Genomic DNA, 26,693 nt, shown 5'->3' with positions numbered 1-26,693 from the left:
GCGAGGCTCCGTATGCGGGAGACAGCTTCAAATGAGGAGCGTAAGCTCTTGGGAACAGGGACTCCACGCCCTAGTGTTAGCTTTATGCTGAAGCGCTTATCCCCCCATTCTGTGTCATATTATAATGTCCCGTGTGTTAGGCTGAGTCCCCGCTGGCGCTGAGCGCGCTCCAAGCATGTGCGCCGGGTGTCCTCCATTTACGTGCGTGCGGAGGGGGGCGGGGAGGGGGCATTGCGGGTAGTTAGTTTTTTTTGGTTAGTTTTATGCTGAAGCGCTTATCCCCCCCATTCTGTGTTATATTGTTATACTGTCCCGTGTGTTACTGCCGTGACGCGCTGCGTACCTGGGGGGCGCTATATAAAGATATACATACGTATATACATACATACATGTAACATACATGTCGTATGGGCCAATGCCCCGATTACACGGAGCCTACGCCTGAGAATTAACAAGAACAATCTGAAATGTATGATTCTATTACGGCCTTTTTACTGACAAAACCACCAATAAAACATTCAAAAAATCTCCATATCGCTCCCAAATCTCCCAGCATGCACAGGGTGTCCCCTATACTCATGTGTGCCGAATGTCTGTGTATTAGGAGGGGGTGAGAGGTACGTGTCCCTGATGTCTGTGTATTAGGAGGGGGTGAGAGGTATGTGTCCCTGATGTCTGTGTATTAGGAGGGGGTGAGAGGTATGTGTCCCTGATGTCTGTGTATTAGGAGGGGGTGAGAGGAACGTGTCCCTGATGCCTGTGTATTAGGAGGGGGTGAGAGGTATGTGTCCCTGATGTCTGTGTATTAGGAGGGGGTGAGAGGTACGTGTCCCTGATGCCTGTGTATTAGGACAGGGTGAGAGGTACGTGTCCCTGATGTCTGTGTATTAGGAGGGGGTGAGAGGTACGTGTCCCTGATGTCTGTGTATTAGGAGGAGGTGAGAGGTACTTGTACCTGATGTCTGTGTATTAGGAGGGGGTGAGAGGAACGTGTCCCTGATGCCTGTGTATTAGGAGAGGGTGAGAGGTATGTGTCCCTGATGTCTGTGTATTAGGAGGGGGTGAGAGGTATGTGTCCCCGATGTCTGTGCATTAGGAGGGGGTGAGAGGTACGTGTCCCTGATCTCTGCGTATTAGGAGGGGGTGAGAGGAACGTGACCCTGATGTCTGTGTATTAGGAGGGGGTGAGAGGTACGTGTCCCTGATGTCTATGTATTAGAAAGAGGGGACGTGTGTGTCCCTCCTGTCACAAGACTAGTCTGAATAAATGGCCACCCCAACACCACCAGGCTGCCTGCGTAGCCGTGTCTCTGCCTGAATTCTCTTTCCCAGGAAGAAGACACAGAACCCTCCTTCACCTTTACCCTCCGCCCTGCCCGAAAGGCGCAGCTTCCTACCCAATTCCAGGTCCATCGCATCTGGAGTTCCGTCCTGCCGCCTTGGTCTGCCCTAGCTGTTCTAGAGCCCGGCCCAACCATCCGGAACACGACATCACCAAAGGCCAGAGCTCCGACGTCCCAAAGTTCCAGCCCACTAGGACAAGATGTTGGCGAGGATGCAGGGACGCTACAGGCCGTAGGGGCAGGGGGGCTCACGGGGTGGCCGGAAATTAAAGATGATGGAGGTGGAGGAAACGGTCTCCTCTTCCATCTTCCACCAGAGCAACATGGAGCGGAAGATGAGCGCCATGGCCTGCACCATCTTCAACGAGCTGAGGTTGGAGGGCAAGCTGTGCGACGTGGTCCTCAAGGTCAACGGCCTGGATTTTAACGCCCACAAAAACATCCTCTGCAGCTGCAGCTCCTATTTTAGGTTAGTCATTGAAGGACCAAGCTCACCGAGGTCCCGGCGTTCAAAGAACCCAAGGGAAGCTTCTCAGGGCCCTCCCGTATAAACCAGTGAGTGGGGTCGTTGACCTACAGGGGGCCCCCGAAGATGCATTATTCGCTCAACTGCAACCACGCGCATTCGGCGCTGTCGCAGAGAAAGCCTCATTAAAAGCAATAAGGTTTTCTGCGCGAGAGCGCCAGATCGGCACTATCGCAGTTTACAGCGTAAGGGCCAGTGTCTGTTAACCATTGTTAGCGTTTTCTGGTTTGATTGTAAGGTCTTGGGAGGGCAGTGTTCCCTTTTCAAACTCTCGGGAGGTTGTTTATTAGTGTAATAACGCACTAGTGTTATCTAATGTATAAATCATATCGTTTGTAGATGTTGGAACTCCTCATCTAACGTGTGTGTGTGTATATATATGTATATATATATATATATATATACATATATATATATACTGTATATACACACACACACACACACACACACAGATCCCTGAATACGTATACACATGGTTTCTATTCCCCATTTCCCCAAACAGAGCTTTATTTACAAGTGGTTGGAATAACACGGAGAAGAAAGTGTACTGCATTCCCGGCGTCTCTCCCGACATGATGAAACTCATTATAGAGTACGCATACACCCGGACGGTGCCCATCACCGCCGATAACGTGGAGAAGCTCTTGGCCGCCGCTGACCAGTTCAACATCATGGGCATCGTCCGAGCGTGCTGCGAGTTCCTCAAGTGCCAGCTGTGTTTGGACAACTGCATCGGGATCTGCAAGTTCACGGACTATTACCATTGCCCCGAGCTACGGCAGAAAGCCTACATGTACATCCTACACAACTTTGAAGACATGGTGAAGGTATCGGCTGAATTTCTCGAGCTCTCCGTGCCGGAGCTCCGAGACATCATAGAGAAGGATGAGCTCAACGTCAAGCAGGAGGACGCCGTGTTCGAAGCCATTCTTAAGTGGATTGGCCACGATCCGGCACGGCGGAAGCAGTATATGACAGTCCTGCTTCCCAAGGTAGGGTGGAGGAATGGTAATTCGATTGGGCTGTTGGCACTGGGTAGCAGACGATTGCTTAAAAAGGCGTAGTATACATACAGGTCCTAGAGATGTATGAATATATTGGAACAACATGGGATTTTTTGATGGAGGTCTGTGTATATGACCTTTTGAGACCTTACAAGTCTGTTTTCGGGGTGTCTATGAAAACTTCTCATGTTGGTCCAGTAAAATGTATTCCAGTCAGTAAAACAGCTAAGCAAGGATTCTTCCAGGGATGTAGGATCAGGATGTTGGGTGTCCAGGTCCTCCCAAGAATACGTTGTGTTTCCTACCACTACTGTACATGACGCTTGGAGGTCATTAATACATGACCAAATAAAGGGGCCCTTTGCCCATCGATCTCTTTAGGTTTAGTCACGTCACCTTAAATTGGTACTGTGAAGCGCGGTTACCCTATATAGGAAGTGGGGAAACTGATGGTGCACTGTCACATCGTTGGTGTCATTTTGTCACAGACATGAAAAGGAAGCCTCGTCATTGTCACCATATGTATGAGATCGGCTTAATAACCCGTAATTCTGTTGTATCCAATGTTCCCTGTAAAAATGTTCTAGTTTGGCCAACCATCAAGCTTTGTGAGTAAGCTAGAGTTCCAGCTGGGCAACCATTGAGTGACATATGGGGGGAGACAGAGTGACATATTGGTGAGGGGTAGGGGGTGGGGGGGGGGGGGGGAGCGCAGAGGGAGCACACTCTGGAGGGGGAAACGACCCATCTCCTTAAAGGGAAGAGGCAAATCGGAAAATTAGAAATATCCCTAGAGGACCAGCCCAATGCGCTCCCACATTTAATCCTACATGTCCCCAAAGTAGGTGGACATCCGTGTCACTAGTGTAATGTCCTTCGCCTCTCTTTACCAGGTGCGGCTGGCCTTGATGCACGCCGAATACTTCATGAACAACGTCAAAATCAACGACTACGTGAAGGAGAGCGAGGAGTGCAAACCCGTGATCATCAATGCCCTCAAAGCCATGTACGACCTCAACATGAATGGGCCGTCCAGCTCCGACTTCACCAACCCGCTCACCAGGCCGCGTCTTCCGTACGCCATCTTGTTTGCTATCGGCGGCTGGAGTGGCGGCAGCCCCACGAATGCCATTGAGGCGTACGATGCCCGGGCGGACCGGTGGGTGAACGTCACGTGCGAGGAGGAGAGTCCCAGAGCATACCATGGGGCGGCCTACTTGAAGGGCTTCGTCTACATCATCGGAGGGTTCGACAGCGTGGACTACTTCAATAGCGTGAAACGTTACGACCCGGTCAAGAAGACGTGGCACCAGGTGGCCCCCATGCACTCCAGGCGCTGTTACGTCAGTGTCACGGTGATGGACAATGTCATCTACACTATGGGGGGGTTCGACGGCTACGTCCGACTCAATACTGCAGAGCGCTACGAACCAGAGACCAACCAGTGGACTTTGATTGCCCCCATGCACGAGCAGAGAAGCGACGCCAGTGCCACCACGCTGTTTGGAAAGGTGAGGGCCTGTCGCACGTAGTATGAATCAATGTGTTGACGTCTTCTATGGAAAAGGGGGCTTGTGGCACTCATCTGGATGGCTCAGGTGGTGGCTCAAGTCTCATCATCACGATCTGACCGCCAGTTGGAGGAATGCATGGCGTTCAGAGGTTCTAAAGCTGGATAGTTCGGTGTATGGTTACGGGGATAGAACTGGTTGACTGTTTAAGGGATCTCAACAGGTATCTAGAGCCCATCACTTGTGGGGATGGTTGGATCAGGCAAACGGATAAAGGGGATATAGTGCTTCTAGGGATAGACTATTCGGCACGATTGCAGCGATACAGAAACTGTGGGCTCAGCAAAGGGATAGTCAGGCATGTCTAGGAAGGCCTACAGACACCACAATGTAGTCAATGAATCCTCTAGGTCTAGATGTTACATACAAATCAACAGGCAGAAGGTTGAAAAGCCTGGAGCGGAAAATTAGGTTTACAGAACCCACCCCGCGAGATCCAGCTCTTCCACCGAGGGATTTTCATAGGGAACATTTTTGTCTTTGCACAGGTCTACATATGCGGTGGCTTCAATGGCAACGAGTGCCTCTTCACGGCCGAGGTGTACAGTCCCGAGTCCAACCAGTGGAGCCGGATCGCCACCATGAGGAGCAGGCGCAGCGGGATCGGGGTCATCGCTTACGGAGACCAAGTCTATGCGGTACATGAGAACAACCCTGTTTACCCAATGGGGTGATTGGTGTGGCTGGGGTATCTTTTCATTCTAGCCATTAGGGACGAGTGTCTGGTCATATGGACCGACCCATTGGTTATGGCGAGTGGCACCGACCTTAGATACTTCTGCCCCTTTACAAAGCATTAGTAAGACCACACCTTGAATATGGAGTACAATTTTGGGCACCAGTCCTTAGAAGACATTATGGAACTAGAGAGAGTGCAGAGAAGAGCCACCAAATTAATAAAGGGGATGGACAATCTAACTTATGAGGAGAGGCTAGCTAAATTAGATTTGTTTACATTAGAAAAGAGGCGTCTAAGAGGGGATATGATAACTATATACAAATATATTCGGGGGCAGTACAAGGAGCTTTCAAAAGAACTATTCATCCCACGGGTAGTACTAAGGACTCGGGGGCATCCCTTAAGGTTGGAGGAAAGGAGATTTCACCAGCAACAAAGGAAAGGGTTCTTTACAGTAAGGGCAGTTACAATGTGGGGTTCATTCCCCATGGAGACAGGGTTGGCAGATACAATAGATTTGTTCAAAAAAGGTTGGACATCTTTTTTTAGAAAGGAAAGGTATACAGGGATATACCAAAATAGGTAAACATGGGAAGGATGTTGATCCAGGGAGTAATTCGATTGCTAATTTTTGGAGTCAGGAAGGAATACATTTTCCCCCTTATGAGATAACATTGGATGATATAACACTGGGGTTGTGTGTTTGCCTTCCTCTGGATCAATATACTGTAAGTACGGATATAGGATAAAGTATCTGTCATCTACATTTAGTATATGTTGAACTTTGTAGACGCATGTCTTTTTACAATCTCATCTACTATGTAACACATCAACTGCCTAACAAGCTCATGGTCGCTCAATTAGTCACCCCGAAAGAATTTCAATTATTAATTTAAATGGGGTGGTTTCCAGGCCCAAATCTGACCAATTTCTACACCTGTATACCCGCTTTGGAGTATAAAGAGAGAGTGTGGAGGAACAGAACCGAAAACCATAAACATGACTTATTATCCGGACCATATTTATGGGACGGGATGAATTACACATTTGGGGTTTGTGCAAATGATATATGAGGTGCAAAGGGCCACCATGCCTTGTGCAGCACTACATCCAAAAGACTTCAGGCCATGTTTACTAATTAGTGATAAGACACCATGTGGCCCATCCATCTTATACCCCCCCACCCCCCACCAATGTTCTGTTAATGTCTCACCTAAATTCCTTTGTTGTAAGTGCTACCTCGGTATATGACTTTAATAGCATAACTGAATGGGAAAGACGATCTTGTCTTGGGTCAATCGTGTTTCCAGTATAAAGGGATTTATGATTCATTGCAGGTGGGCGGCTTTGACGGCGCCAACCGTCTGCGCAGTGCCGAAGCGTACAGCCCCGACTCCAACACCTGGCGTACCATCCCCACCATGTTCAACCCGCGCAGCAATTTCGGCATCGAGGTGGTGGACGACCTCCTCTTCGTGGTGGGCGGCTTCAACGGCTTCACCACCACCTTCAACGTGGAGTGTTACGACGAGAAGACGGACGAGTGGTACGACGCCCACGACATGGGCATCTACCGCAGCGCTCTGAGCTGCTGCGTGGTGCCCGGCCTCGCCAACGTCCGAGAGTACGCCGCCCGCCGCGACAGCTTCATCGGCATGGCGCCCAGGGAAGAGGTCAAGTACTCCTCCTCTACCAGCACTCTGGCTGTGTGACCGTCTCCGGGCTGGGCCAGCAAAACAGACTTCTGAAAGGACCTAGAGCCCCAGTTTCTAATCATCCTTTCTTCCCTCTCCTCAACCCCCCCACCCCCCCGGCCACCCGTAAATAAAAACATGCAAACGCAAATAAAGACAGATGTAAATTTGACATGTTAAGGCACAGATGGATGTGGCACTGGGAATTTGTGAGTAGAAAACCACGAAACACTAGTGAAAAATCTAGAATACAGATCAGTAAGGGACCAAGACTCTGTGTGCAACTCAACTTCATGAAGTCGATTGGCTCTCGGAGTTCTGTTTCCTTGCCACTGAATTGCAAGCCCCGTCTTCCACTTGATGGTAAAGGTCGGTGGGTGGAAGAGCCTCCCAAAGGAGGCTCCTACACTAAGCCAGGTGACCTCTAGGTTGATAAGGAAATAGGAGACTTCAAGGGCACTTCAAGGGTTAAGCCATGACGTCATCACTCTGGAGGCCCCTATATATACCTGCTCACCTGCAGGGTACCCTTAGCAACTCTTACCATTTCGCCTTGAGAAAGCCTCTCGCGAAACGCGCGCGTCGGCTCCGTCCCCACACGTGCACGCGCAGGACTGTAATTGCTTCCGCTCTCATGTCTCATACCGCGAGTTGATGCGGTGTCCTGCTCGCGCTGATATACAGGCTTCTAGTGCCCCGATGGACACTTAGAGCCTCGTTCTATTGAATATTGATAGGGTCAGTGCTCTCTACTTAGTACTGAGTGTAGTCCCGTGAGTTATGCGCTGGAGTACATTGCTATTTAGTTAGCTACCACAGCCACTTATCTACTATACACACACTCTTCATATACAGTGTAAATCTATGTGCTAAGCTTACCTGACAAGGGTGCTCACCACCATACCTTAGCACAGTGTTTATAAGTACTATCTGTGACAGTGCTGCTGAGGTTACTATAGGGCACTATATCCCTATACTGTGGACCTCAGGAGGTTACCTGAGGTCAGCTTCACACAGCACTGTGCTTATATCCATTATCACTGAGGAGGATTTTTACTGACCGCACACTGAGATCTACTGGTGCACATTACATTTGCTTTACAAGTGCACCAGTCACTACTAGTCACACAACTGTCACTCATGGTGTATGCACATATTGCCCAATGTGACTTGTAGATACAGTACCTTACGGAGCACACCCTACTTATTCACCTTCACAGAGGTCCATATCAGGATTTTTGCTCAGTTTCCTGTGTGATACTTGATACATACAGGACACATATACTATGTTGATCCTGAGCCCCACGGCTGTCAGTATCATGGTCCTATGACCTCCAGTACGTCATTTTAATACCCATTATTTTATATACGTGTTGTATTAAATAAAGTTTATGTTTTAAATCATACACTAATCACCAGAGGGTGAACTAGAGTGCTACACTGGGTTCTTCTCTACCTTCTCGACCTCTAGGTTGAACCTGATGGACGTACAGAGCAAAGCAAGGAGAACAACGCCCCAATTATCAGTGACACACACACACACACACACACACACGGCTTGAGGACAGAGCATTTAAACACTTGTGAGGTATTTATAAGATACACGCTCAACAATGGGGGTATATATATATATAATGCCTGTATATGGAGGGTAATGAAGCCAACTACAGTTATGGCTTGTTCTATTCTACGGGCTTACCAACACTAGAGCATGATGTGTGTATCTTCATCCACTGTACTAACAATGACAGGGAAATTACTCACAATTTGAGTGTGAAGTCCACCCTCCGATGTGTGCGCCCTGCCAACAGTAATGCTGAAGAGAATACAGAATATGGTAGCAGTCAGATCACTGACGCGTTTCACACTCAACTCTTTGACAAAACGTGTCAAAGCGAGCTACCTGCTCCCCTCCGTGTTGTCACCCACCCAATACAATCATCTTTTAATCCAACTTTTTTGTGCATAGCCCCAGTTTGTTGAAAAACTCTGTGCTCTGCTTTTTGCTCCATAATCTGGATTCTCTTCACACTGGATGGACGTCTCTCTTTTTCAACTTCATCTACTATGTAACGTAAGCGTTGAACGAAAGCCAAAGGATCTAACGGGGTCGGAAGTCGTACAACAGATAAGCACATTGGCCGAGTACGGCGAGACAAGCGACACGCCATTGAGAGCACGGCCCTAAATGAAAACCAATAATGCCTCATATACAACTGGTTTATTTTATTAATTCATTAGGTACATAGGCAGCGTTAATGAGGTTTTTCAGTCATATGCATTTTCCACAAAAAAAAAAAAGTTGGTCCACTGCTAAAATAATTAGCAAAATATCATGGTAAATAACAAATATTTTTTCCCCCAGAAACGTAGCGAAGAGGGAAGGAGGGGGGGGGGGGGGGATTATATTTAAATAACCCCGGCCATTGAATATTTGAAGCAAGGTAAGAAACGTTTGGTCACAAGCAGCTTAACAAACCTTATTACATGTCTTATGCTAAATTAGAAGAGCTAAAAAAGTTAGGAGGTGCTAAGGATAAAGTGCTGTGGTTAGGGGGATAAATATGGGTGAAAAGAGATACAGTCCCAAATATTTCCATCCCGCCACTTCCCCATGTCGATTTTGTTTATTGCAGAATCAAGGAGCGTTTGGGCTGAACTGCGCCATAGTCATCTCCAAAGGACCTCCAGGTTCCCCAAATACTTGCCCATTTTAGTTGCCGTTGTCTCAGCTCCGATTTCGGGAAACCACAATGGCGCGGCCAAAAAAAAAAAATCAACCCTGGTCTAGTGCCCCCGTTAGGAAGCCGGGGCAGATGAGGCTGCGACTTCCTGTTGGGGCGACTGTGGGCGTTGGGTTTTGAAAAGCCGGGAAGTGTACCCGGCAACTAAAACGGGAAAGTACCTCGAAAAATGGTACGGTTCAGCTCTCGAGGAAACCCCCTCTCCCCCCCAAAAAACCAACATGGACAATGGGCGGGATTGCCGCTTGAATTCTTTATGACGCAGCTGTGTCTCGCAGTCTGGCCCAGCAGGGTTCCGTGACGTAAGGTCTACGTCATGAGATGGAATCCATTCAAAAAAGGTCACAGCACAAAACCTTACAACGATGGTGAGAGTTTCCATGCCCAGAGCAGGTTCAATACAGAATAAATGTGAAAGCTATCCACCAATCCAAAGGGGGTTGGGGGTAACCTTTTGAGTGGTGGAGGGGCCACTGTCCCAGAGTGCCCCAGCCCTCCCCACCAAAACTCGGTCCTGATCGCTCCTCAGGGTGACATCACGGACGACGCAGACGGTAGAGGAGTCCTCTTCGTCCGTCATCAGCGACCACACCGGGGGGGCTTGGGCACTCTGGTAACGTTGCCCCTCCTCCACTCAGCCCCCCCCTCCCCTCTTCTGATTGGTGGATAGCTTTCACATTTATTCTGAACCTGCTCTGGCCGTGGAAACCCTCACCTTGGTGCCACGACATCAGAATGGATTCCATCTCACGTTTCCGGAGACGGAAACGGCCTGGGGAACCTGTGGGTGTTCCAGTGACAGAATTTGTGCTGCTCTACTGCCAGACTATGTACAACAGGTCCCCAACGTGGCAGTGAGGGGGGCATCTCCAACTCTCTCCTCAAGGGTTAACCAACAGGCCAGCTTCTATGGATATCCCTGCTTCTGCACAGGTGGCTCAATCAGTGGCTGCCACCTGTGCTGAAGCAGGGATATTATCCATAAAAGCTGGCCTGTTGGTAGCCCTTGAGGACAGAGTTTGAGACCCCTGCCTTAAAGGCAGGCCACACATTTTAGATATGCTTTTTGGTAATAAAAAGAAATGTAACATTATGCAAACTTCTAGAAGAATATTGGGAGTTATGGACATGACTAAGAATAGCAATGCGCGTCTCTACGCCGCCACACTCAGGATGCCATTTATGGCGCTCGAAGGGCCAGGGACATCACTGTCATTCCACAGAACTCTCCGCGGGGGCGACAAGACGATGCCCTCGGTTATCTGACGGCAGAGACGGCGGCGGCTGCTGGTGGGGGCACATCCGACTGCGTTTCTTTAGCAGGGACGTGAAAATATTACAGCGCTGCTCTCCTGTCGTCACCAAAAATCGGTCCCCGTCACCGCCATAAGTGACACCGCAGGAGGTGGCAGCCGGACAGCAGAGAGAACGCAGAACATGGCGGCACACGGAGAAACCATGGTCTATTACTTGGGATAAATAAGCTTATTTTATTAACATTTCACTCTCTTATAGAGATAATACACACAGGGGTCCGTGTACCAACGCAAAGTGTGTTTTAACGCACCCCTCCGCTTTGTGGAGCAGAATTGCGTCACACAGTATATGCAAGAACAGATTCTTACATCTGATGCAGCATTGCAGATTGCGGCAGATTTAATGGCGGACAAATAAAACAGGAGGAACAATTGTGTAGAGACGCAGACTGCGATACACCGATAGGTGTCGTACTGTGCGGGAAGGAAAGGCTCCAGCTCCGCACCAAAAATTGCCGTGATACAAGGACCCCAGTTATAACCCAACACGGACACACTAATACCACAGTATCTTAATTGGGGTGCAGGCTCAAAACACGAAAGAATTTGCATTTACAGTAGTGTTGGAGGAATGCAAGTTGACAGAACAAAACCAGCGAGATATCGGAATAAAAATTTGTGCAGTTCCCGGAGGGGGAACAAATAACAAAAAAACCATTAGCCGAAAGGATTAGGAATGAATCGGAATGGTCGGAATACAGTTGAAGCGGATAAACGGAGTTCTTAATACGTCAAAATTGGAGTGTACGGAGTTTTCAAAACCTGATAGGTTTCGTCTTCAAGTGCATTGTGAATAGGGCCAGCGACTGTGGGACAAGGGGGGTCCCGGGACGGGAACTTTGGTGAACAGCTGGGCCTTCCTCTACCCGGCCCACGGGAATAGGGCCACCGAAATTGGAACAATGTGTCCCAGGAGAGGCGCCGGAGGGGAATTTCTTCGTGATCAGCTGGGCCCCTTCCTCAGCCGGGGGCCCACGCTGAATGGAGTGCTACTAATCGCAGGTGGCCTGCCCTCCCCGCTCACCAACCCCAGACTTGACCCCGGTCAAGAACCAGTCCCGGGCTCCGGCCAAGCCGCCAACGGACCTGGCTTGTAAACAAAGCAAAGCCGTTGAAAACTGCATAACAACACTTGTAATGTAGAAGTGCTCACTATATAAAAAAAAGGTGGTTAATGTTTGTTAATATCCCCCACACGTCACACAAACCCGGTTTATTTATTTATTTTTTTAAATTGGGTAGTAGTTGGTGGCAGTTGCATGCTGGGAAAAAATGTGCAGAGCCTCATGCCAACTTGTCACTTACCGTAACCGGAATAAAAAAAAAAAAAAAAGAAGTCACCTGCAAAATAAGAGATAGGGGTCTTCAATGTGTCCTCCCATCATCACAGAGCGTAATCGCTTAAAAATATATATATATATATAACATGGAGCAGACTTATTGGAAAGGACAAATCCCAGGTGTTTTTCGCAGGGGCAACGCTGCTCCAACAGTGCCTTTGAGGCAGACCCCGGGGAAGTTGTGCTATAGTGTACAGGGAGTGGGCAGCCAGCTAATGTCACCGACCTTTCCTATGTCTGATTGGCTGAAGTGTACAAGAGATCTCACATCATTTTATGAACCTCCTCCCCACAATGCATTGCAAGCCACATCGGCTGTGAAAAGGTTAAAAAAAAAAAGGGGGGGGTCTCAGCGCGCATGCGTGTCTGACTCTTACATTTCTCCTGGCTCCCATCACTGGGCGGTGTTTATACCACTATGGGCTTACCGACGACTTCAAACTTTACAAGATAAAGCAGATTCCTACTCTACCAAATACTACCACCTACAGGCTGTGCGTCCAAAATATGTATCACTTGTGGATGCCAGACACACACTGCCAGACACACACACACACACTGCCAGACACACACACACACACACACTGCCAGACACACACACACACACACACACTGCCAGACACACACACACACACACACTGCCAGACACACACACACACACTGCCAGACACACACACACACACACACACACACACACACTGCCAGACACACACACACACACACACACACTGCCAGACACACACACACACACACACACACACTGCCAGACACACACACACACACACACACACACACACACACTGCCAGACACACACACACACACACACACACACACACACACACACACACACACACTGCCAGACACACACACATACACTGCCACACACACACACACACTGCCACACACACACACACACACTGCCAGACACACACACACACACTGCCAGACACACACACTGCCAGACACACACACACACACACACACACACTCCATTCTTTAAATTTCACACATGATCTCCAAAATGTCAAGGGGGAAACAATCTATGTGCAGACGGCTCCTGAGAGAGACTTGTGGGAGGGTGCGGAGGTTGGAGCAGCGGAATTTAACACTCGATCTGGGAGCGCGGCGTGCGGCGCAGGTTCATGGTGTGCCGATGCAGCTCCTGCATCTGCCGCATTCTGTCCTTCTGCCACATCAGGTTGGGGGGCATGGGGTACTTCTGGGTGCCGTGGAGGCACCGGTAGGGGATGCGCACGTGGCAGGCGGTGGCGCGGCACCGCGGCTGAGGCATGGGAGGGAGCAGCATCCAGCGCTTGCGCTCGGCACAGTACCGGTAGGCCTCCTTCCTGTACTGCTTGTCCATGTCGTCGCTGTTCTTCCATCCTCCGATGATGAAGACGTCGTCCTTGTGATAGCAGATGGCTGCCCCCTCGATGCCGAGGACCTCGGGGGGCAGGCTCTCCAGGATCTCGCTCGGCGCTTGCCTGGAGATCTTGCTCTGAGCCTCGTCCACGGATATGGAGTAGCTCTTGGGGCAGCAGGAGGCCGTGTTGTAGAAGCTGGTGCAGGCCACCGACATCTGGAACGTGCAGTAGTTGTCCAGGAGGGGAAGAGACTCCACGTCCTGCCACCTATTGCTGTCGATGTCGTACCTGCAGTTGATGGTCCGCAGCCCGTCTTCGTTGTCGCCGTCCACCGGGGTGCGGGCCGTGACGTAAACGAAGCGGTCCTCCACGCTCACCGATTTGACGTCGCGGAGGATCGTGGGGGCCGAATCGAGGCTCTGCCACTTGTCCTGCCCGGGGTCGTAGACGGTGACGTCTCGGAAGCCCGGGCTGAAGTTCCCGTGACCGCCGATGCTGTACAAGTTCCCCTTGGCGGACAGGAGGCCGAAGGAGTGCTTCCGGGAGATGAGGTTGCTGACTTGCTCCCAGAGGTTCCGGTTCGGGTTGTACCTCTCCATGGTCTTGGCAAATCCCGGTTCCATGGAGCCCGCAACGTAAACGTAGGAGTCTGTGGACACCACGGCGTGACCGTCAAGGTGGTTGTGGATGTGTGGCAGGTTCACCCATCGGTCCTCGTGAATAAAGTAGCCTACACATTCGCTCAGGTAGTCCCCTCCTTCGGACACTCCTCCGATGACCATAATCACGTCCATTTTTTGACCGAAGCGTGGCAAGGCGGTCATGTGGTTAGCCAGTGGCTGGAGATGGCCAGCTTGCAGGTTCTCCGACCTCAGGGCGTGCCCTTCCACGGCTTCCGCCACCAGCTTCATGCAGGCTTCATTTCCGGCCACCAGCCTCTCGGCTTTGACGTGTCGGGTCAGGTAGGTGGGTTTCATTTGGGAGAGCCGGAGCAGCCGGAACAGCTCCTCAAAGTACTTCTCCCGCTCGTCCGCGGTCTTCTGGACCCACCTCAGAATCGTTTCGAAGAGGACCTCCTCGGAGTCCACGGTGATCTCCGGGTCGGAGAGCCAGTCGCGGAGAAGGTGGAAGGGCAGGGTGTAGAACTCGTCGTCCAGGATCACCTTGAAGAAGTTCCGGCGAATCATGTCCGCGGACTTTAAGGCCAGCTGGTTGAGTGTGTACATGTGAGCCAAACTGTGGATGGCCACACAGTTCGAGAGGTTGAGCTTCTTCTTCAGAAACTCTCCGCAGAAGTCCTTGAGTTGGATCAATAAAAATCTAGAAAAAGATAGAAGGGAAAAAAAACAAAAATAAAAGGTTAATATTTTCGGTCGTTGTTTGCAGCGAATCAACAAAGCATCAAAAGTGATGGGTGCAAATAATACCATTGTATTGGCTGATGTTAAGATTAAATATTCTGGGGTGCCTGGGCCCGACCTTCGGGCGAATTCCCCCTTCCTAACGGGAGGAGGCTGGCTGCAAAACATATTGTCACGGTAGCTTGTGACAGGCTGTAATTTACACCAAAAATATATATAAATATATATATATATATATATACACCTGGGTTTGAGACTTAGATATGATAAAATGTAATGTATTCCTTGATAAAGGTGAACACACAAAAATGTACACATAACAGCAAAATATAGACACTTACTTAAAAGATGAAAATGATGAAAAACAGTCCCATCTAGACTGGCAGTTTCATACAGCAAAACCTGCATCACCCCAAGACCTTGCATAAAAGACACAGGCCTGATGACATGCAGACATGAAGACAATGAACAACAATGGGTAAAGGGTGGCTCTGACTTATATACTATGTCAAACTTATCTCTTTAACCCTAGGTGCCGAAACGGCTAGCAAAAAGTCTTTGAAGCTCTTGAAGCTGATTTTGGACTTCCATTGAAGTGTGCAGTACCACAGTTACAAAACATTCACTTCCTTTGGTCCCTAGGCCAAGCATAAACAATTAGCAATTTAGCCTTTGATGACCAGGCTATGTAAATTCCGGCAGGATGGGTTTCCTGCTTATTACCATAGCAGAATGGAACCTAAAATTCCATATCTGCTGTAAATACCTACCTAACTTCATAACTTCAGTTCAGTATTACGTACAGGCAGGTGAGACATATTAATACATTCCGTCACACCCGACGCTCCGAGAGAGACCAAACATTACAGTGTAATATTAAAATTAAGGGAGATATTAATATCTGGCCTTTAGTAGCTGTTAGGGATAAAGTGTTTAGACTTCCCAGGTGGGGCTAAATCCCACGAACACACATATGTAACTCTTAGCATGTTCAACCAAGGACATCTCATAATATTCTTATATTTAATAAGGTCACTCATTCTGATTTCCTCCTGGGGGTAGCCCCACCCCTGCCCCCATCAATAAACCCTTTGAAGCAGGGACCCCTGGGGGGGGGGGGGGGGACATTTGTCCCCTGTGTTTTAGATTACACACTCAATGCCCCAGACCTCTTGAAGCAGAGGTGTGAGTTATAACGCTCACAACCCACCCTAGCTTCCTGCAAACAGGTATTACCATACTGTACACTAAAAAAACCCTTCTGCTTTTCACATTCAACTTCAATTAAGCCTATTGAAGTCCAGATTTTCTGAAAAGACACAATACAGTGGTATTTTCTTAAACTGTAGCTTATTAACCCCTTAAGCCCCAGTGTGTGCGTTGCAGACACTGATTAAACCAGATATTACAATGGAACAGGGGAAAACACATTTCATGTCATAACAGGGGTTAAATCACATTTCTGGACCTCAGCCCAGTTAACCCCTTGTCTCCCTGGTGATGTTAGAGGGTAGCCAATTGGGGGGGGTAACCCCTTTAATCCCGGGCCAAACCCTCACGATCGTCACACATATCTCATCTAATAAAAGCAGGGACGGAATAAATCCCGGGAGCACCTAAAAACGCAATCCTGGCACCTGCGTGGTGACCCGTTAGTCACCTGGCAACCGCATCACCTATCCTGCCTTCAGCGTGCGAGAGCCCTCGTCGCCAAACTCCGGCTCGTAAAAATGCAGGCTGGCTCCTAAGATGTTAGATTTTTGCCCACCCCTGAAAGGAGCACTGCTTCAGCTCAATGCCAATCAGCTTCAGCAAGTGCCACATTGCAGCTGTATAAAACTCCTCTGCCTCTCTCTCCAACGGACCGTTCATCCAGTGCCAAGCCGTGTACACGTTTTTTTTATACAAGGATTGTCGCCTGTTGTATCGATTTCAAATCAATGGTGTTCCAGATATAGAGATGTTTAATGCATTTAATTAGGAATATTTGCATTCTACAAATGGGTAGATCTATGAAATAATGTTTATATACCATTAAAAAAAAATAAACTCAACCTGCGGTAACAACATTGTTTAGGGGGGGGGGGGGGAGGAAGTCTCCTAGGATAAAAACTTTACATCCAAATCTATAACCCCATACACGATTCTTACAACACTACCATTACTACAGCACGTTTTGGGGGTAATATTAGTTAACGGTTTTCCCCCGCCGGACTCCTTGCATAGCCGTTAAGAAATGAACGCGAATAAATAACATTCTGCTTGGATTGGTTTTGTTATGAAGCACACTCCCTCCTTTTTGATGCTTTCCTATACCGGCGAAGAAGACTCTTAATTATGAGGTCACCGATGGTCCCTGAACCAGCAGCTATAAAAAAAAAGTGGGCGAGGCTTGTTTTCATGAGCACAGCGCTAATTATCTCCAAAGTATTGTTGCTCTTTCCTGGTCACGTCACCCCCCCACACCCTGGGTGTGTACAAGAGACACTCATCGGGTCTCTACCTTTCTGGATTGTCTCTCCAACGCGTTTCTTTTTAAAGAGGGTGGAAAAACTGACAGCAAAACAATGCTTCCTTATACAGCCACCACGGTGGGGATGTTGGGACATACCATGGGTTTCTTTTTACTTGGAAAAAGACAAAAATCACATTATTGTTTATTTGGTTGGCGTTTTTAGGTCTAGTCGTCGTTCTGTTCGGATTCAATAAATTCTGGCGACAAACTTGACCAGGCGTTGTGACACCCTAGGGCGGCAGTCACTGTTCCAATACCATTACACGGTCAGTGTTGGATGCACAGCTGGCAAAACCCTGTCACAATCAATGCATCTCCGACTTCACTTTCTTTCAAAGTTACTCTAGGGTTAAATCTTACTAATTTGGGTATCCAGGGATGGCCGTCTCTCTGGACACTATCCCAGATATCACTGTGCTAATATGCCATGTTGTATGTATACCTTTATTTATATAGTGCCGTTAATGTACATAGCGCTTCACAGCAGTAATACACGTGACAATCATATGTAGGGGGTCAATTGGAATCCTTTCGTTCTATTTCCATTTTTACCCACAACGCATTGCAGCAAACGAAAGGGTTAACCGTTAACATAAGTTGGCATCTGAGTGCTGAAGCTAAAGATCAGCGAGTGACCCCAAATCAGGGGAGAGAGTCCCCCCCAGAAAAACAGAGGATCGACCCCTCACATCAGGGACAGCGACCCCAGAAGGCCCTGACCGACCCCCAAATCAGTGACAGCGACCCAAGAAGGCCCTGACCGACCCCCAAATCAGAGACAGCGACCCCCAAATCAGTGACAGCGACCCCAGAAGGCCCTGACCGACCCCCAAATCAGTGACAGCGACCCCAGAAGGCCCTGACCAACCCCCAAATCAGTGACAGCGACCCCAGAAGGTCCTGACCGACCCCCAAATCAGTGACAGCGACCCCAGAAGGCCCTGACCGACCCCCAAATCAGTGACTGCGACCCCAGAACTCCCTGACCGACCCCCAAATCAGTGACTGCGACCCCAGAACTCCCTGACCGACCCCCAAATCAGTGACTGCGACCCCAGAACTCCCTGACCGACCCCCAAATCAGTGACAGCGACCCCAGAACTTCCTGACCGACCCCCAAATCAGTGGCAGCGACCCCAGAACTCCCTGACCGACCCCCAAATCAGTGACAGCGACCCCAGAACTCCCTAACCGACCCCCAAATCAGTGACAGCAACCCCAGAACTCCCTGACCGACCCCCAAATCAGTGACAGCGACCCCAGAACTCCCTGACCGACCCCCAAATCAGTGACAGCGACCCCAGAACTCCCTGACCGACCCCCAAATCAGTGACAGCGACCCCAGAACTCCCTGACCGACCCCCAAATCAGTGACAGCGACCCCAGAAGGCCCTGACCGACCCCCAAATCAGTGACAGCGACCCCAGAAGGCCCTGACCGACCCCCAAATCAGTGACAGCGACCCCGGAAGGCCCTGACCGACCCCCAAATCAGTGACAGCGACCCCGGAAGGCCCGGACCGACCCCCAAATCAGTGACAGCGACCCCAGAAGGCCCTGACCGACCCCCAAATCAGTGACAGCGACCCCCCCCTCACCGGTCCGCCAGCTCCAGAACCTCATGCACGTTCCCGGTGCACACCGTCATCTGCCCGGTGTACATATACTGCACCACCCCCTCCACCGTGTCCAGCTCGGGGCCCGGTTCCGTGCTCCACTTCATTTCCACCCGGCCCGAGCGCGACTCCTCGAAGGGTCCGGCCAGCAGCGGGGAGAAGTAATCGGTGGCGGCGGCCAGGACGGAACGGTGCGCCCGGAACTCGCGTTCCCCGCCGGCGGCCGTTCCCCCGAACACCAGGCTGACGTCGCAGAACAGGCCCTGCTGCTTCCGCTGCTCGTTCTGCCGCCGTGCCAGCTCCGAGCAGTGGCTGGCCGACACGAACAGCTCGGACTCGCTTCCCTCCTCGTCCTCCGAGGCCTCCTCCGGTGGCGGCGGGGGAGGAGGAGGCGACGACATGACCGTTACTACCGCCGCCATGACGGTTTCCATGGAGGGGGAGGTTTTGCCAGCCAAAGTGACGTTTGCCAACCAACGACGGGATGCGTCACCACGGCAATCACGTTGTTTTTTTTGTTTTTTTTTTAGCGTCATGGATTTGCGTGCGACGCCATCTTTGGTTGACCGAGGTAGGCCCTTGCCAACCAACGACGTAACGCGTCACCACGGCGCGCGTGTGTGTGTGTGTGTGTGTGTGTGTGTGTGTGTGTGTGTGTGTGTGTGTGTGTGTGTGTGTGTGTGTGTGTGTGTGTGTGTGTGTGTGTGTGTGTGTGTGTGTGTGTGTGTGTGTGTGTGTGTGTGTGTGTGTGTGTGTGTGTGTGTGTGTGTGTGTGTGTGTGTGTGTGTGTGTGTGTGTGTGTGTGTGTGTGTGTGTGTGTGTGTGATGCACCAGAAGTATAATGTAGTTTATCACAATGGGAAATAAATGACGGGATAATCGCTTACAGATCCGTTATAACCAGCGCACACGAGACGAACGGAAAGAGCACGTGTCCGACGCGTTTCGGACTTCAACATTGGGGGGGGGGGGGGGGGTCAGGTCCCAGTGTTCTGTATACTAAAACTTTACTGACATTTAATTAAAAAAACAAAAAAACACCAGTTGCTTATGTATGGTTAATGCCAGAGTTTAAAGGTGACCTCTACCGAACAAGACCAATTTAAAAGTAAAAATGTAAATATATATTATTTATCGCTAGTGAATGAGATACGTTAATTATAGTGTGTGACTAAAATGTACAGGTTTCATTCAGAGAGACAGGCAGAGAAAGGGCACAGAAAGACAGAGAGACAGGCACAGAAAGACAGAGAGACAGGCACAGAAAGACAGAGAGACAGGCACAGAAAGACAGAGACAGGCACAGAAAGACAGAGAGACAGGCAGATACACAGAGAATGACAGACACACAGAAAGAGAGAAAAAGACACACGCTATGTTGCAGGTTCTGGTCTAAGGTTCCATACTGAATCCTCAAAGGGGAAAGCGCACGCACACGCACACACACACACGCACGCACACACATGTGCACGCACACACACACACGCATGCACACACGCGAACGCACACACGCATGCACACACACACACACACACACACACACACGTTAGTTCAGTTGCCACTCCACAGTACCAAAAACGTGAAAATCTGACCGCGGCGTCGCCGAGAGAAAGTCGCAACGTCGTGATCCACCATCTTTGCTATTGGGCAGCTGGAGCGAATCCGGAACCCACGGCATTGTGGGTGTGCCAGCATCTCGGAAACGAGTGGGGTCCCTGCAAGTGTGGTCCCCACAGATCATCTCTGGGGGGATCCCCACGGTTCTAGGGCTATACAGGGCGGCCGCTTTACTACCCGCCACGGTTTTTTTTTTTTTCAACTTACATTTTTAGTGGGTTTTACAAAGCAAATAATGTGACACATTCCATTGTTCGGTATCGCAGTGCCCACAGTTTTGATCCTTGACAAACCTGACCTACAGGACTCGGACTGGAGAACAACAGGGACACACAAAGGGGGGGAGGGGGGGCAGTGGGACGGCCTTGAACTGGTAACATGAGTGTTGCATCCTCGACTGCTCTGATGCTAATGGAATCTTCTTAGAATTAGCGGCGTAGCAACTCGGTCTTCCTAACCTATGGTGTATCCTACCTGTCTTCTAACGAAAGTGCGCGAGTCGCACCCCGTCACCGGAAGAACGCATTCCGCGCTATTAATGCAGGGATCGTGCCGGCATCTACCCTTGGGATGTCTATCTGGGCAATCCATGGGGCCCGTACATTGAGGAAATTTGAGCCAGAGTTACTTGACCCAACTGGTCAGCTGTTCCATCTGGCAAACGTGCCAAATTCTATTCCGAATTCTGGGGGATAATTGGTATTTCATCTCGTTTCCATACTGCCGCGATCTCGCATCGGGTGGCGGTTGCGAAAATGTGCAACCAGCTTGTGTGCCGCTTTTGGCAAATCCCTGGATTCGCCTGCCCAAGAGGAACAGCCACGGATCCAGGGGGGGGATCTCCAAGTTGAGGATCCTCTGTAACCATTCCCTAATGTTTTCCCAAATCGGGACCACCCTCGGGCAAGACCACAGCATATGTTTTAGATCCGCTGATTCCCCGCACTGCTTTGGGCAGAGCGGCGAATACCCTTTAACAAATTTAGATCGTTTGAGTGGGGTATGATACCAACGCATGAGGACCTTATATGCGTTCTCCTTTAAGGTGGCACAGACCGAGCTTTTGGCTGCAGCCTGTAGGATATGATCCCAGTCTTCGTCCTCTAGTGTCTCCCCTAAATCTGTCTCCCATCTCGTCATGTAGTTGTGTCGGGGTTCGTCCGTCTCCCCAGGGCAGATCACTTCCATGTACGTCCTAGAGGTCAGTCCCCGTGTGTCCGTTCCTCTCGAACACATTTGCTCAAAATTCGTTCTTGGAGGTCTACTTGGGAATTTATTGTAAAAAGTTCTGACCTGGAGGTATCCAAATAATTCTGCGTTTGGCACTCCCTTTTCCGATTTAATTTGCTCAAATGTTTTAATAAATTTCCTCCCCCTCCAGATCTTTGAGTCGTTTATAACCCGACTGAGACCAGATTAGAAAGTTTTTACTAAGCATCCCCGGAGCGAAATCCGGATAACGGGATCATCAGGGATTGTTTGGTGGTCAGCTTGTGTCTAAATTTGGAATTCCCCCATACTGCCAGAGAGTTCGCCATGGCCTGAAGCAGCGTCTTTATTGTGTTTCCACAACGCTTGGGAAGCCAAATTAAATCGTGCAGCTCCACTGGTGCACAGCAGTCTCTTTCCAGCGCCACCCATCTCCGCAAGGACGGGTCTGAGTGCCACTGGACAATTTGGCTCAATTGGGCTGCTTTGTAATATGCCAACAAGCAAGGTACCGCTATTCCCCCTTTCATAACTGGCCGTTTTAATATGCTCTTCGCAATTCGCGGGCTTGTTGTTCCAAATAAAATTCAGTATACAGGCATACCCCGCTTTAAGGACACTCACTTTAAGTACACTCGCGAGTAAGGACATATCGCCCAATAGGCAAACGGCAGCTCGCGCATGCACCTGTCAGCACGTCCTGAACAGCAATACCGGCTCCCTACCTGTACCGAAGCTGTGCACAAGCGGGGAGACTATAGAGCCCGTTACACATACGTTATTTACATCAGTTATGCACGTATATGACGATTGCCGTACAGTTCATGCATCGATAAGTGGGGAAAAGGTCGTGCTTCACTTTAAGTACATTTTCACTTTACATACATGCTCCGGTCCCATTGCGTACGTTAATGCGGGGTATGCCTGTACGAGACTGTAATGAGAGGACATCAGCTTGTACTAAAGGTATTGGTAGGGTCTGGAATAGATAGAGCACCCTGGGCAGGGGATTCATTTTAATACTCTGGATTCTCCCGAACCAGGAAATGCCAAATCCGGCCCAGATTCTGAGATCCTCCCTTAGAGTCCTGAACAATTTCGGGTAATTTGCTTTATAGAGTGAATTTATAATCTCTGGTTATATACACCCCGAGGTATTTGATCGAGGAGGCTTGCCATTTGAAATTGAAATTTATTTCTAATAATTTTTCTATACATAAATGATATAAAAAGGTTTCTAAAACGTGGGGTTTCTAACATTTTATAATAAAGGATCAACTTCCTACAGAAGGGTTGGCGTCATTCGTTTGTGGGGCGAAGACTTATTTAGTTGCCGTGGGTAGCAAAGCAAACCCTGGCAGCGAAGGGGTTAAAACCAGGCAATTTCCTTTATGCTTAGGATGTGTGTGTATCCTCTGGGAGGATCGAATGGGGTCTGCGGTTTCCCATCCGATCGTTCCTGGTATTAGTGTCTGCCCTTTAGAAGCCAGGAAAAGCTGCTTAGAGGGGAGAGGGGTATATGAGAGACACTGTCACATATATAAAGGGTTAATATGTGCAGCTTAGAGGAGAGAAGGGAGAGGGGGATATGAGACACTGCCACATATATAAAGGGTTAATATGTGCAGCTTAGAGGGGAGAAGGGAGAGGGGGATATGAGAGACACTGCCACATATATAAAAGGGTATGAAAGTACAGGAGGGAAGCCTGTGTCAGAGAGAGAAGCTAGAACAAGGAGACGTTCTCCGACGCTGGAGGGAGAGAGGCTCAGGGGGAAAGTAAGGAATACTTTCTTCACGTGAAAGGGTGGCTGCATGGACTGGCCGCCCAGCAGAGGTGGTTGAAACAGAATTTAGAAACCTGGACACAGGGGAACCTGAAATATGACAGAAACCAAGCGGATCGGGTAACGTTGGGGGTAAGTGTCTGGTCTGCTGTCAAACCACTACGGCAAATCAAAAAAACGCACCCAAGCAGAAACACCAACATGCCGCTCGAATAAATTCCTCCACCCAACACGAACCCGGAGAGGTCAAAACGAGGCGAGAGACGCGCGCGTCGATGCTGCTGCCCGTTTAATAAATACAGCGGTGAACAGAGGCTGATGTCACAATTGAAAAATCTCAACACGTATCAAAATTAAAGTTAAAAACAAGAACCAGGAGAAAAAAAAAAATAAAAAAAAAAAACCCCCCATAATAATATTAATAATAATAAAAACAAAGACGGAAAAAAAAACAGGAAGATGTAAAAACAACGGTATGGCTGGGTTTGCGTGGCGTGCGAACGCCGAGCTTCGCGCGGTCCCCTTGCGGTGATGGCCGCGTCCCATCTGGCTGGTTCTCCTCCTCGGTGGAGTGTCCCTTCGACGACGTCTCTTACATGGTCATGTGCTCGGGCAGGACGTAGGAGATATCGTCCCAGGGGTGGCGGTATAACCCCTGTTTCAGTCTCTTCTGGTCCAGGTAATGCCCTGAAACAACAGCAAAAACATCCGGTCAAAGCGCAGAAGAGGGCTTCAACTAATAAGACCTCCCCCCGTTAGTGGTCAGCTCTGTGCTTCGGTGGTTGGTGCCCTGGTGGAGAGAGTTGCAATGTGGATACTACTACTTCAGGCTTGGGGCCTAACAGGTCAGTTTTGGGGGAGCTGAATTCTATGGAATCGTTTGGCCGCTCAAGTCCACAGGGGGGTTGACACCTTGGTGTCCAGTGGAGGTCATCTTCACGGTTTTGCTTCTCTAGAGTTAGAAAGAGGTGAAGGGGACACATGGACGGTGGGGACCCTCTACGATGGCTATAGAGACGGACGTCACTTACCAATGAACCCCATACTCCTGCCCAACACGAAGATCCCGTTCAGAGCCCCGATGTCGATGTATTCATCCGCTTCCTCCCTGAGGACAGAGAAATCCCATTATTAAATGAGAACGATGCCAACATACTCCGTAGTACAAGAGCCTCCCAGCAGGCCGGGCTTCCACGGCCAGTCAAGCCGACGCCGTGAGAATTAGAGCGAAGGTTAATTACGCGTCGGGGAAGTCCGGATGACACGGCACTATTCCGCGCACCCACTGCCCTTTCAGGAGGAGAAAGACCTCTCCACATTTCCCCCCACGAGCCTACCACCCCTCCTGAGCGTGTCCTCCCCTCCGTGGCAAATGAGACAAGGACACCTCCCCCGCATACTCGCCCGCCCCCCGCCATGCCACACGTCTTCCCATCATACCGGGTGAAAGAACCGCAATTCCTCAGCAGATCCACGAAAGCCACCCCGATCAGGCCGTCGACGTTCAAGATGAGGTTGGGTTTCTGAGGGAGGGACAAGCGCGTCAAGAAAAAGGCGCAAACATATTCAATAGGTAAATAAAAAGCTGTGTACAACGTAACAGGAAGAACGAACCCACAGGCTCGAGGGGTAAGCGCGGGGGGGGGGCTCCTCGCCTCTAATGCTTATTTAGTAATGGATGCTTTCATGCACATTGCCAAAACGGATCCCTATGTTATGTCCGGGATAGGATGTGTGTACACACAGCTGGTTCTACTGCTGAGGCAAAAATCACACAGTGTGTGCGGCCATTTTGTTTATGTATATATATAAAAAAAAATCAAAATGGCCGCTTGCGTGTGAGGTGCCTCAGGAGTGTGTGTGTTCTGCTGCCCGGTAAGAGAGATTAGATCAAGTCAGTATAGACCACAATAAATACTTGTACGCCACGGGAGTGTCAAAAAGTAATCAACATTATGAGCAATGTCTCCCAATTCACACACACACACACACACACACACACACACACACACACACACACACACACACACACACACACACACACACACACACACACACACACACACACACACACACACTTTTGAAGTGGATAATGGAAGGCTGCCCTCCATCTTCACGTTCTAGCTGGCCGGACACGCAAAGGATTCTGGGAGTGACCATTAGAACAGCGCTATTGTGGAGGCCTGCTAACTCGTTCCTGGGCCCTGCTGTGTTACCAAGAACGGGCGGCTGTGCAGCTGTGGGTGGGTGGATGTTTTTAAGCCTTTGCCCTAACCTTTGAAGTGGTGATTTTTTCAACTTCCAGGGCGTAGTCCAGCAGCGGGATGGCGGGGAAGTGCTGCTTCACGTAGTCTTTCAGGATCTGCACCCGCATGTCCGGATTATTGATCTGAAAGAAAGAGTCGGCAAGGCGGTGAGCCGCGGGACACGTCTCTGCCGCAAGGGGTCCCATGTGAACCTTAAAAAAAAATCGGGATGCGAGACGGACCCCCGTGTATGGAAAGGGGGGTCTCCAGAGTGGAACCAGGTTAAATCTTAGCTTTGGGAGGCTCCTGCTTCCTGAGATATTTACCAGGGGGGGGGGGGGGGGGAAAGGTGTTGCCAGCCACTTCAGGGGAAACAAAATGGCGGCCGAGCCCTCTCCACGCGCATGACGGGCCCAGAGGAAGCTGCAACGTCTTCCCATTGGCCCGCATGGACGGGATGTCACTGGCGCCACCTTCCCCGATATCTCGGGAACGAGGAGGTCCTCTGAGCTGAATTGGCACCATGTGGGACGCTCTCGACCCCCGCCCCCCCCCCCCCCCCCCCACCCCGCGTCCCACGGTCGAACACACGTACGGATTTCACCCGGTGCCCGATGCCCATGATCAGCTTCCCCTCCTTCTTCATCTTGTTCACGAACTCCATGGGGATCAGGCCGCTGTCGAACGCTTTGCTGAACATCTTGGCGGCGGCATCCAGCGCCCCTCCGAAACGGTCCCCCTGCGGGAGCAACGCAACGCGTC

The 26,693-nt window shown here is 49.9% G+C and overlaps 3 protein-coding genes across 3 annotated transcripts in view; 1 reads left to right on the top strand and 2 right to left on the bottom strand.

Annotated features, from left to right (window-relative positions):
* Positions 1–1,173: 1,173 nt before the first annotated feature.
* Positions 1,174–7,098, top strand: KLHL10 (kelch like family member 10). Its single transcript, XM_075580302.1, has 5 exons — positions 1,174–1,812; positions 2,372–2,861; positions 3,767–4,384; positions 4,933–5,082; positions 6,461–7,098. The coding sequence occupies exons 1-5, from the start codon at positions 1,616–1,618 to the stop codon at positions 6,833–6,835; spliced, it is 1,830 nt and encodes a 609-aa protein (XP_075436417.1). The 5' UTR covers positions 1,174–1,615; the 3' UTR covers positions 6,836–7,098.
* A 1,930-nt stretch (positions 7,099–9,028) lies between these two features.
* KLHL11 (kelch like family member 11) lies at positions 9,029–19,539 on the bottom strand. Its single transcript, XM_075580301.1, has 2 exons — positions 19,056–19,539; positions 9,029–14,902 (listed from the first exon to the last, which is right to left on the bottom strand). Exons 1-2 carry the CDS (start codon positions 19,505–19,507, stop codon positions 13,321–13,323), a joined length of 2,034 nt encoding a protein of 677 aa, XP_075436416.1. The 5' UTR covers positions 19,508–19,539; the 3' UTR covers positions 9,029–13,320.
* A 4,418-nt stretch (positions 19,540–23,957) lies between these two features.
* ACLY (ATP citrate lyase) overlaps positions 23,958–26,693 on the bottom strand; it is a 30,762-nt gene continuing 28,026 nt past the window's right edge. Inside the window, 5 exon segments of the mRNA XM_075580300.1 lie at positions 23,958–24,372; positions 24,717–24,793; positions 25,126–25,208; positions 25,961–26,074; positions 26,527–26,670. Coding sequence (XP_075436415.1) covers positions 24,278–24,372; positions 24,717–24,793; positions 25,126–25,208; positions 25,961–26,074; positions 26,527–26,670 — 513 coding nt within the window. The 3' untranslated portion in view covers positions 23,958–24,277.

Source organism: Ascaphus truei, chromosome 23, assembly GCF_040206685.1.
Source record: "Ascaphus truei isolate aAscTru1 chromosome 23, aAscTru1.hap1, whole genome shotgun sequence".
NCBI lineage: Eukaryota > Metazoa > Chordata > Amphibia > Anura > Ascaphidae > Ascaphus > Ascaphus truei.
Note: the sequence above shows the minus strand (reverse complement) of the source record. Positions and strands in the feature narration are given on the sequence as shown.